This window comes from Pan troglodytes, chromosome 3 (genome assembly GCF_028858775.2).
Source record: "Pan troglodytes isolate AG18354 chromosome 3, NHGRI_mPanTro3-v2.0_pri, whole genome shotgun sequence".
In the NCBI taxonomy this organism is placed as follows: Eukaryota; Metazoa; Chordata; class Mammalia; order Primates; family Hominidae; genus Pan; species Pan troglodytes.
Genome location: NC_072401.2, coordinates 47291056 through 47304188, shown reverse-complemented (window position 1 = coordinate 47304188; position 13133 = coordinate 47291056). Strand labels below are relative to the sequence as shown.

Genomic DNA, 13133 nt, shown 5'->3' with positions numbered 1-13133 from the left:
TGAGCACAGTTCCAGATTAACGGCTAACTCTATGATCCCTAATAAAATTTTACATACAGTATGAAGATGGTTAGTAAACAATCAGGCAAGGCAGCCAACTCATGTTTTAATGCAAAGACCTAAACCCAGATTAGGGAGTTGTGGGTTTTTTTTTTTTTCTTTGAGACAGGGTCTTGCTGTGTCACCCAAACTGGAGTGCAATGGTGTGATCGTAGCTCACTGTATTCTCAAACTCCTGTGCTCAAGCAATTCTCCTGCCTTAGCCTCCTGAGTAGCTGGGACTACAGGCTATAGGTGCCACCACACCCACCTAATTTTTACATTTTTCTTTTGTAGAGATGGCGTCTTCCTTTGTTCCCCAGGCTGGGGTCAAACTCTTCACCTCAAGCAATCCTCCTAACTTCAGCCTCCCAAAGTGCTGGGATTGCAGGCATGAACCACCATGCGTGGCTTAGGGAGATCTAAATATAAATACCATCACATTCACATTCTTTGTGACCAAGAGTAGGTATGAACCTCGATAGAGTGAATCTAGTAAAAGTGGATCTGTTTCCTATCTACTCTGAAGACAGCTTTCACATTAAACATTTGAGTGAAAGGTTGTATCAAATTCATATTTATGTTGAACAATAACATTCATTTTAGCACAGAACACATTCATTAAATTTTCCCCTTTGATATTTTTATTTTATTTTTTTGCACTTAAATTTTCAAAGAGTGGCAATATTTCACTTTCCAGGTATAATTATTTTCTTTTAAAAATGCCACTAATAGATATATGTCATTACACATTTGTTAAAATCCACAGAATGTACAACACTGAGAGTGTAAACTGTGGACTTTGGGTGATAATGAGACATTAATGTAGGTTCATCGATTGTAAACAAATACACCACTGTGGCGTAGGATGTCAATAGTGGGGGCACTCTGTACTTTCTGCTCAATTTTGTTGTGAACCTAAGACTGCTCTAAAATACAAAGTCTATTAAATAAATAAATAAAATGGAAAAACAGTAACAACAAATGCCCCTTGAAACCATTTTTCCAAAAATAATTTGTGTCATCTTGCCTGAAGAAAAAGAATATGTAAAAAATAATTCCTAAAATTCTGTTTCTTTATACCAAAATCATGGGACACTTGATTATCTTTAACAAGTCTTAGTAATGGCTGAGGAACAGGAATCAACTACTCTGAACAGTGTGACAAAGGAGCTACTTCCTAGCATAGTGATTCAGGCCACCTCCTAAAAAAACATGTCTCTTTGTAGCAGGGACTCAGGAATCCTATGCACAATGGTTCTTACTTATTGATTTGACAATGACTTTGGGGCTTCAAAGTAAAGTTACTAAATTAGATCATAAATACTGCTCTGAAAGGACTTTGGGGTCACACTACTTACGCTGTGGCTGTGGATAAGGTGGTACCTGGGTGTGCATATGACCTGGAGATGTGGGAAGCTGACCAGCAGCATTTGGATTAACATTTCCATGCATTATGAAACCCGGAGGTGGAGGATTTTCTCCCTAAGAAACAAGAACATGGTAAGAAGGCGGATACAAGTAGAACCAGGAACTTCACCAGATGGAATTATAATCTCTGAAATGGAATTCTATGTTTATTTTTAAAAAAACTTTATTGCATAAGAAACATTGCATTTTGCATATTCTATCTTCCTCATAACAGCACATTTTCTGAGCAGCACATTTTGAATGATTAAAGATCAGACAGATCCAAAGTAATAATTGCAATGAATGGCAAAAGATGCTAACAGCCTTTACAAATATTTATGAAATGTCACCAGGATTTTCCATCTCTACTAATTTCCATCCACTACTCCACTCTGTAAATATAAGTATAAATGCCATAAAGGGATCTTTTGTTTCTCTTCAATTTCTGCAATGCTAAAAAAGGAAAAAGAAAGAAAAAAGAAAAAAAGTCTTCAGTAAAATCAGATTTAAACCATTGTCAAAACCTTGGTTGGTGTTTTTGTAGTTCAAGTCAATTTAGAACTGCAAAAGAAGGAGGGGAAGGATAAGGAAATAAATTAATTGTGCTAAAAACTGCTTCTTGCATCCTAAAAGCATTAAAATGCAATGAGCAGGCAGATGGATGGGGAGTGGGGGTGAAAGAGCTTGAGGAAGGTAAGTAGAGAACATATAACTGTATATTTAGGTGAGCAGAATTCTGCTCAAAGAGGAATAATGAAGGATATACCTGTGTGTCAGAGGGAGAGGCTGCAGGTGGATGGCTGGGAAGGGCAGTAGGAGTTTTGTTACTCCAGGTAGTGACAGTAGGGGCAATTCTAACCTGAATTGAACAAAGAAATACCAATCACAGAAAATAAAAAATGAAAACGTTAAAAGAAGAAAAAAAACCCAAAAGGTATTAATAGCCAGATGCAAAGCCAAAGGTAAGATTGGCAAGATAACATACATTAGTCAGGCAACTGCTTTCAAGGTAGCTGGAATTCCCAAAAAAAACAAAACAACAACAACAACAAAAACCACACAATCACAATGAAACAGGGAGAGGAAGGCAGGAGAAAAATCAATATGAAAACCTAAATCAAAGCACAAGAACAATGCCATTCAAGTGTCAATTATAAGTGGGTAAAGTGAGGCTTTGTAAGTAGAGAAGGAAAAAAGACATTCCAGGAAAAAAAAAAAGTAATTGAGTAAAAAAGTGATTTTTTTTTGGAAGCATTAATAGTATTCAAGCTACTACTAATCTACAAACACAGTGGTATAAGCTCTCTTTTCTGGATTTCATTACAGCCACAAAAGTCATATCAGTCCAATATGAAGCTTAAAACTCATACAATCAGAGTATTAAAGCTGAATATTAAAGATCTTCCAGTCTAATCCCCACCCTTTATTGCTGACAAAACCAAGGCCCAGAGAAGTGAAGGGACCGTACAACTCAATGGTGATTCCAAGTCACCTGATTTCCAGGCCAGTGTTTTCTATACTACACCATGTTGCTTGCTCTAGAAGCCATTGTTTTTTTGTTTGTTTGTTTTTCCGAGACGGAGTGGAGTCTCACTCTGTCGCTAGGCTGAAGTGCAGTGGTGCGATCTCAGCTCACTGCAAACTCCGCCTCCCAGGTTCACGCCATTCTCCTGCCTCGGCCTCCTGAGTAGCTGGGACTACAGGCACCTGCCACCATGCCCAGCTAATTTTTAGTATTTTTAGTAGAGACGGGGTTTCACTGTGTTAGCCAGGCTGGTCTCGATCTCCTGACCTCGTGATCCGCCCGCCTCAGCCTCCCAAAGTGCTGGGATTACAGGCGTGAGCCACCACGCCCGGCCTGTTTGTTTGTTTTTTTAATCCATCAAAATCCTTTTTGTCAAGTAAATCTTTGCAGAAACTCCAAAACATAAAAAAAAATAATAATAATAATACAATTGACTCTTGAATAACATGGGTTTCAACTGCATGGGTCCACTTAGATGTGAATTTTTTTCAATAGAAGTTACACTGAGTGTGCCTGACTCTCCTGCCTCCCCTTCCACCTCCTCCACCTTTTCTCCCTCTGCCATCTCTGAGACATCAAGACCAACCCCTCCTCTTCAGCATATTCAATGTGATGACAAGAAGGAAGACTACTTCCACTTAATGATGAATATTAATGATGAATAGTAAATATATTTTCTCTTCCTTATGATTTCCTTAATAACATTTTCTTTTTTCTAGCTTACTTCATTGTTTTTTTGTTTGTTTGTTTGTTTCAAGACAGAGTTTTTTGCTCTTGTTGTTCAGGCTGGAGTGCAATGGCGTGATCTCAGCTCACTGCAACCTCCGCCTCCCGGGTTCAAGCGATTCTCCTGCCTCAGCTTCCTGAGTAGCTGGGATTACAGGCATGCGCCACCATGCCAGCTAATTTTTTGTATTTTTAGTAGAGACAGGGTTTCATCATGTTGGCCAGGCTGGTCTCGAACTCCTGACCTCAGGGGATTCACCTGCCTCGGCCTCCTAAAGTACAGGGATTACAGGCGTGAGCCACCGCACCTGGCCTGCTTACTTCATTGTTAAGAATACGGTATATAATAAATACAACATATAAATTGTGTGTTAATGGACTGTTCATGTTATCAGCAAGGCTGCCAGTCAACAGCACGCTAATTTTAGGGGTTAAGTTCTGGGGAGTGAAGTCATAGATTTTCAACTGTACGCAGGGTGGGTACCCCTAACCCACATGGTTCAAGGGTCAACTGTAAAGGCAAAGCTGCGCTGGTCAAAGTGGAAGTGCAAGTCCTCCTGATCTGGCCTCTCTCACCCCCTTGCCTCTGCCTGTTAACACTGCATTAAAACCACAAGCCACTGTCCTCATTCATTCAGTACATCTTAAGCTTTAATCAAGAAAATCACTGCTTTATTTATGATTCACTTTGTCTTTTCCTACAAGTATAAGATTGGTAAATCAAAGTATAACAAATCTTTCAATGTTTTTATCTTTTTCAAGAAAGAAAAAGCTAAGGACATAAAGAGCAAATATTCTCTTTTCCTAATGTAGAGCTTGCCTTGCTTCAGTACCTGACAGGTAGCTTGGTTTAACAAGACGCTTGGGAGTTCTAATCCCAACTTGGCCGGTAACCAGCCATGCAACGCTGAGAAATTCAAGCTCTGTGTCTTCAATTCTGGTGGGTTGCTTGACATCTCTGCTTCTCAGTTTTCCCAGCCATCATCTGTTCTGCCCTACCTATGTCACAGACTAAGTCTAGTGCAATCTCCATGAAGGGGGGAATTTACTCTGTTTTGTTCGTAACTATACCCCCACAGCAGCCAGAGCAATGCCAGGCACTCATGGCAGGGTCTTAAAAAAATATTTGTCAAATGAATGAAAAAAGTCAAAATAGAGAGTATTCTAGAGAGTTAACAGTTATATTCAAATGTAATCTATCCAGATTTAGTAGTACCAAACAAAAACATAACAGACAAAAGGGCATTAATTTTTTTTGTTTTTCAAGATTTTATATTTACTTTTGCTATAACAAAATGTAAAAAGACTCCATCAATCCTATCAGCAATTTGTTCTATTTTAAAATAGGCAGAGTACCTGTTAACTTTGCTATCAATCAAGACCATTTATTACCTATGGAAAAAATATTCTTCATTTAAGTACATGAAGGTTATCTGCTGGTCTGGAAATATGGAAGTTTCCATGTGAAACAGTAAAAAATAGTAAGAAGCCACATTTTATGACACCAAACATTTGGTAATTTAAATAAAATTATTAGTTCTTTTCACATTCCACATAATCTAAAATTTCACAAACCTTTGGTCATTCATTTTTCTTTAATATCTAAATTGTCCAAAAAAAAAAAAAAAGTCTGTATTCTGGATACACTTCATATTGTGCAAATACAGAATACACTAAGCCTAAACCTATACTAATGATTAAGAATACTCAAAAAATACTATCTTCTAAAAATATTTTATAAAACAACCAAATCACCAAGATTGTTCCTGCTACTTTACAGCTTGTTAGATGAATCAAATAGAAATTTCAATAGTAGATGTACATGTTTAAGTGAACTTTGAGTGACAGAGAAATAGAACAAATCTCCCTAGAGAACTTAAAACCAATTCATATTTAAAATATAATCTGTTTGACTAAATGAGAGAGATGATTTCAAAAAGTAGATCACAAATACAACTTCAAGAATCTAGAAAATAGATCTATTATAACAATATATTGTCTGGTTTTACCATATCAGAGAAGGTCTCCTGCTGAACAAATGAAAACCACCAATTTGAAGAGAAATACAAAAGTGTTCCTACTTCATCTGGACCATATCACTCACATGGGGATAATATTGTTGAGTTTGAACTCTTGGCATCTGGTGGTGGCCAGCAACTGGTCCAGGCCTGCCCTTGGGGAGCTGCTGTTTCTCGTACGGAATTTTAGGTGATTCATGTCCTGCTACAGGCTCTCCTTGTGCTCTACAAAGTCTGTCACGAAGCTGCATGATATTTGGCTAAAAAGGAATGGAAAAACAGCAGACTGTTGAGAGTTCACCCAGGTATATGACAGCATGTTAATTTTCTTAATCAGATTATTCATCAAGATATCCCTTTTTGTTCATAATGCTGGGTATTATACAATAGACCCTGACGCACAGATTTGACATTGTGCTTTCTACTACTTAAGACTGGCACCAAAGGTCCATGACATACAGTGCAACTTGTAATTTAACTGAGGCAGAGATCTGAATTATACCTACCTCATGGTTACTATGCAAGACCAATATCACTTATTACTACTCTTTTGATGTTTTCTTGTGGTTACCTAATGCTCATAAATTACAAAACTACTTTAAAAACTATAACTAAGGCCAGGCACAGAGGTTCACGCCTGCAATCCCAGCACTTTGGGAGGCCGAGGCAGGCAGATCATGAGGTCAGGAGATCGAGACCATCCTGGCTAACACGGTGAAACCCCATCTCTACTCAAAATACAAAAAATTAGCTGGGTGTGGTGGCGGGCACCTGTAGTCCCAGTTACTCGGGAGGCTGAGGCAGAAGAATGGCGTGAACCAGGGAGGCGGCGCTTGCAGTGAGCTGAGAACACACCACTGCACTCCAGCCTGGGCGACAGAGCGAGACTCCGTCTCAAAAAAAAAAAAAAAAAACTATAACTAAAAGAGGCCACCAAAGAGAATCAACTACTAAAGGTGGTTATTGAAGAAAATGGTGATTTAAGAAAGAGATGAAAATGTTAAAAGAGATTTTTGAAATAAAGATTAAGATGTGAAATTCAGATCTGTAGCTCATACAGATCTACATGCATAGAGACTTACAAAAGTATGAGGTGACCCTATATATGCTCTAAGTATTAACAAATAACAAAAAGGCAATGTGTTAAAATGTTTCAGCAAGATTTTAGTATCTTTAAAAATTATACATTCCTATATATTTGTTAAAGGTTTAAAGGGATCATTTAAATGTTTTAGGCATATTTTATTTGCCTTTTTGGGGGGAGAATTATATATTACAATGCTATCACAAAGTCTCAGGACGTATTCCCCCCACCAAAAAAGGCAGGGTCTACTGAGATAAATAGGAAACAACATCAAAATTATGCTTTTTGGCCTAAAGAATGTTCTTTAAAGTCCAAAAAAAAAAAGCATGAAGAATAATGTATAGAAAATGGATGGTAAATTGTACTGAAAATGAATTAATCTTAAGCTAGATGAGCTCCGGGTCTTAAAGCAAATTAGTCTTAAGATAAAGGTTCTTATAATATATCTCAATATAACTATTTACTTACAACTTTTTACTTATTAGGTAAAAAGTCTTAACAAAACTAGTATGCCAAAGTCACCATAAAGGAAAAGATTATGTATCAGGTATTCTATCTAACATTCCCATCAACAATTCAGAAACAAATGAGATGGATCTTACAGCTAAGTGTATAAAAAACCAACTAGAGAGTCCTACCTCCATAGTCCTGGAGAATATTATGTACTTTTACTCAACGAAATTTATCAATAATTCTCTAAAACAGACAAAATACTAGAAACAATTGACTAAAAAAATACATAAAATACAGAATAAAGTGATTAATAAAAAAGTACAGAGACAAGACTGTATCTGCAAGGCTCAAAATCAAGCTCCATCAGACACAAAATGCAGATATATTCTTGTGGAAAAGTTTCCTCAAACCTCACCCGTACTTTTACCCATGCTCCATAACTGGGTTTGGGTTTCCCTTTGTTGTGTTCCACAGCACCAATACCCTTATCACAGTACTTATATCACACTTCTGGAATCCCATGTTTACTTGTCCATAGCCAAATTGAGTTTGGAGGCTTCCTAGAGGAAGGATCTTGGCAATCTTATTCACCATTCTATACCCACTTGTTGAATTGAATTGAAACAAGTATAGTTTTGCCCAAGTTTTATTGTGCAATAAGTAAGGACAATCTAATTAGTTCCCTCTGCTCTGAATACATAAAAATATACTTGCCCACAGACAGTATCAAACTAAAATGGCATACAGAATGAACTTCAATACTATCTGGGATGGAACATATGGGATTTTAAAAATGTTAACAACTCCATTTGTTTGATTAAACATTAACATTTATAGCTTTTTGACATAAAATATTCCTACAAAGAACTTTGTATGAAGAATCAGCATTTGGCTTTAGAAATAAAAAGTTGGTCTTTTCCCTATTCATTTTCCTAAAATACTATGTTGGTACAAAGGAATCTATCGCACTGCAAGATTATCCTATCTCTCTAACACAGCTTAGATACACCTAAAATGATCCCTGAAGAATTGTCAATAACATTTACCTGCAGTCAGGTTACAGAAATTCAACTGCTCCAAAACATTCTACCTACTAATATGTTTACATCTAATGCTAAGTGTTATCTACTGGACTCACCTTACTCAAACATTACAAAAATGGTCAATTCTAATTACCTGGTTGGTGTTGTCAGGAAGAAAAGCCAAGGCTGCAGCAATACTGCCCTGAGCTGCCAACAAATTGGCATACTGACTCATCTTCGCAGCCAAGAGAACTCCTACAGTACTAGTGTCCATGGCTTGAGTGAGTTGCACAGCTTTTCGCAGGATGACAACTTTCTCAATCAGATCCTAAATGAAAAAAATGAGTAACAAACAGAAATATCAAGACCATGTATGAGAGGAAGCAGGAAAAGATCAAGAGTTACTAAGATTTCTAAAACCCACTAAAAATATAGTACCTGTTATCATCCCTCCTAGAAAAGTACAGCCACTATTTAGGTAAGTGAAAAAGTAGTAAGGAGGAAGAAGGCCTCTTACTTATGGATAGGGTAGGATAGGAAGGTTACCACCTTTTCCTAAATATCCTTAAGCTACCAGATACTTGTCTAGTGAGCTAAAACAGGCAAATACTCAAAGTGAAAATGATAGGCAGATGTCTAAAGGTAGAAACTGTGTTCTAGCCTGTATGGGAGGAACTATGAGTGAAAATATCTGATATGGTTTGGTTGTGTCCCCACCCAAATCTCATCTTGAATTCTAGCTCCCATAATCCCCATGTGTCATGGGAGAAACCCAGTGGGAGGTAATTGAATCATGGGTCAGGTTTTTCCAGTGCTGTTCTCTTGACAGTGATCTGATGGTTTTATAAAGGGCAGTTCCCCTGCACATGCTCTCTTGTCTGCCACCATGTAAGACGTGCCTTTGCTCCTCCTTCACCTTGAGCCATGACTGTGAGGCCTCCCCAGTCATGTGGAACTGTGAGTTCATTAAACCTCTTTTTCTTTATAAACTACCCAGTCTTGGGTATTTCTTCATTGCAGTATGAAAATGGACTAATACAACATCACACCATCTATCCTATAAAAATAGTACTACTATGAGGTGACCCATAGACAGAGGCATGTGATTTCCAGAGGAGTTTACTATTTTAACTCAAAGCTCTCATGTGCCGTTCAATACCAAATCTTTCCACAATGGGGAGCTATGCTTCTGGTAGAAAGCGGAAGGATAGCCTACCTTTCTGCCTTTCCTAAGTGCATAAATCCAAAAGGGTAAAACAAGTGTTTTTCTCTGAGAAGCTCTTAAAAGGAAAACCTTGATTTCCTACCCATTTTTTTTTGTTTCAATAGAGTGATCTTTAAAGCACTGACTCTATTGAGAAAATCTCTTTCCAGAAAGAGAAATATATGGTAAAATTATCATAAGCCTCTTTGATTTAAATGCTTAGAAAAAAATATCTAATATATAGTTAGTACCTGAGAATAGTCCCACATTTTCTACTTCCTCTCTTGTTTGTGTATTGGTGTCACATGGCAGTGGTCCCCAACCTATTTGGCACCAGGGACTGGTTTCGTGGAAGACAATTTTTCCACAGGCCAGCAGGGGGGATGGTTTCAGGATAAAACTGTTCCACCTGGCCTGTTCCATAAGGTATTAGATTCTGATAAGGAGGATACAACCTAGATCCGTTGCATGCACAGCCCACATAAGGGTTCGTGCTCCCATGAGAATCTAATGCCACCACTGATGTGAAAGGAAGCAGAGCTCAGGCAATAATGCTCGCTCACCCACCGCTCACCTCTTGCTGTGAGTCCAGGTTCCTAAGAGGCCACAGAAGGGTACTGGTTTATGGCCTGGGGGTTGGGGACCTCTGCTACATGGGATTCCATTTACCTCTCACTTTCATTTTCCTTTAACCATAAAGATTCTCTATTGGCATTGGGGATGCCTCCTATTCCTTTACCCACATTGCTTCTTTCTTTGCTCATGGCAGGCAGAGCCACTGGAAGCAGACAGAGGAGCACACAGAAAAAGAGGTAAGCCCTAGAGCTGTTTTCAATCCTCCTGCCACCTATTTCCCCCAATAAACTCACAAATCACAACCATGATTTTACAACAGCTGCAACCCCATTTTCCTATCCTATCATCTCAAACTTTGCTTCTTCAAAGATAGCAATAAATGCATACAATTATCCAGCAAAAGAAGTTCTTGAATGTATAGAAAAAATGAACTTATAGATTATAACTTGATGATAAGTAGGGTGAAAGACAACACTAAAAATTAAGTGCCTTTTGTTTCAAAGATACTACCTGAAGTGACAAAGGGTGGCTTCCATCTTGAGCTTTAGTCCAACATGCAACTAATTTCTCTACATTCCCTGCACAAATATAGCAGAGACATGCTTGAGTCTGCAGGAGGCTATCTCCTTCATTTTCAAGCCTGGTTCCCAAAAGATCTGTAAGTAAGAGGAAAATAAAATAAGATTATACCCAAGGCAATCTGTATATGAGGCTGTGAGCAGCTAAATAATATTTTCAGAGGCATGGATTAAGCTTCATAACCAATGAATAGCATAGAGAAACAAAATCACTCTAAATGCTCAGTAAATATGCATTTGTTAAATGAATGGGAATGAAAAATTGTATATAATAAATGATTTTACAAAACTATTATCTAACTGTACAACTAATTTTTATTAATTAAATTAGAAAAACAATAAATGGGAACAACATTTGAACAAAAAACCCTAAAGGCACATTTGGAATAGATTTATCAATGTTAGCTAAGTCTAGTATAAATTACTTATAAAAATGCAGTTATGGCTGGGCGTGGTGGCTCACGTCTGTAATCCCAGCAGTTTGGGAGGCTGAGACGGGCAGATCAGCAGAGGTCAGGAGTTCAAGACCAGCCTGGCCAACATGGTGAAACCCTGTCTCTAAGAAAAATGCAAAACTAGCCAGGCATGGTGGTGCATGCCTATAATCCCAGCTACTTGGGAGGCTGAGGCAGGAGAATCACTTGAACGCAGGGGGCGGAGGTTGCAGTGAGCCAAGATTGTGCCATCGCACTCCAGCCTGGGCAATAAGAGCAAAACTCCGTCTCCAAAAAAAAAAAAAAAAGCAGTTAGTATTTTGTAATTTTTATATTCTTATAATTATTTCAAGGCAGCAAATGGCTATTTGTTTTTATACTAGTAGCCTTAAGCTTTTCTTGCAAATATTTATTCCTCAGCCACCAGTTTATTCATGGCCTATAACGGTAATTTCTATTCTAATGTTATCATTATTAATTTTATCATAGCTAATATTTATTAAGTGAGAGTTACTTATGGTCTATTTCACAGATGAATAAACTAAGGTTTAGAAAGTAGTTTTTCCTAGATCATACAGCTACTAAGTAGCAGAGGCAAGATTCCAACTCTTGTCTGTCTGAAACCAAAATCACTAGTAGATTTAAAAAAAAAAAAAGAGTAGGTATGAAGATGTATTTAATAAATCTGAGAAAGGCATTGAAATGAGAATTTTTCTTTTTTGTGATGTGTAGATTTTAAAAAGTTTCTAATAAAATTTGTCATTTAAGTTTATTTACAATATACCCTGCCACGTATGTAAATGCAGTTAAATATAAAGCACATCTCTTACCACAAAGGGCTGAAAATTCATCCGGCTTTGCATAAGTCAATACTGCAGCTAAAGCCTCTCTCCAATTTTTAAGATCACAAGACTCAACAATCTCTTTCCAGTTCTTCATCACCACTGCAGTGATGAGCTTGAGAAACGAAAACAAAGGAAGAATTAAAAGTCTTTAACATAGCAATAAAAATTAATTCTGGCTAATTAATTGTGTCAAGTATTTCATGCCAAATGCAGCAGCAAAATGAAGTATATTTTTGAATCAAATGACATAATAATGGTATTATTGTTCCTCAAGAAACAACAGCAACAACAAAAACAACTGACAACATGTTTCATAAAGTGCTGAGAAGGAAAAATATAAGGTGCTATCAGAACCTTTAATAGAAAGGTGTGACCTGGTCAGATGGATCAGGAAAAACTGCCCAAGCATGTAGACTTTTGACACGTGATCTGAAGGACAAGCAGGAATTAACTTCATCAAGAAGGAAAAAGCCTTCCAGGCCAAGGGAACGACAGATGCAAAGTTCCAGTGAGAAAGGAACATGCAATGAGTGAGGGGGGAACTACGAGGCAGCCACTGTGGCTAAAAGATAACCGAGGAGAGACTGAGATGAGATGAGGCTAATGGGACTCAATACTGGTACAACTTTTATGAAAACTAATTTCAATAAAAATTACTTTTTTTAAGATGTAGAAATAACATCAAGTAACCACAAAAAAGAATGAGATCATGTCCTTTGCAGGGACATGGATGGAGCTGGAAGCCATTATCCTTAGCAAAATAACACAGGAACAGAAAACCAAATACCGCATGTTCTCACTTACAAATAGGAGCTAAATGATGAGAACATGTGAACACATGGAGGGGAACAACACACACTGGGGCCTATTGGAGGGTGGGAGGAGAGAGAGAATCAGAAAAAATAATTAATGGGTCCTAGGCTTAATACCTGAGTGATGAAATAATCTGTACAACAAACCCCTATGACACGAGTTTACTCTTAAGTTTGTTAGATATAACAAACCTGCACATGTACCTCTGAACTTAAAATAAAAGTTAAATTCCTCTTCTATGACTACAGTTCAATTTAAATAATCAGAAATTTGTACAAGTCTTTAGGCACAACAAAGGTGTTTATCACTATATAAACAAGCGTGTTTATTTCTATTTGGAAAATACTGGAAACTACCTAAACATAACAAAATAAGGGAAACATTACATCTTCTTACCATGAAATAT

The 13133-nt window shown here is 37.5% G+C and overlaps 1 protein-coding gene across 50 annotated transcripts in view; it reads right to left on the bottom strand.

Moving 5' to 3' along the window:
* The window catches only part of SEC31A (SEC31 homolog A, COPII coat complex component), a 72551-nt gene that overhangs the window by 24294 nt on the left and 35124 nt on the right, over window positions 1-13133 (bottom strand). For all 50 annotated transcript variants that reach the window (XM_009447644.4, XM_009447646.5, XM_001140439.7 and 47 more), the window contains 5 exons: window positions 11900-12026; window positions 10568-10713; window positions 8432-8605; window positions 5805-5978; window positions 1401-1524 (listed from right to left, as the gene is read on the bottom strand). In XM_009447644.4, coding sequence (XP_009445919.1) covers window positions 1401-1524; window positions 5805-5978; window positions 8432-8605; window positions 10568-10713; window positions 11900-12026 — 745 coding nt within the window. The remainder of the gene's footprint in view (window positions 1-1400; window positions 1525-5804; window positions 5979-8431; window positions 8606-10567; window positions 10714-11899; window positions 12027-13133) is intronic.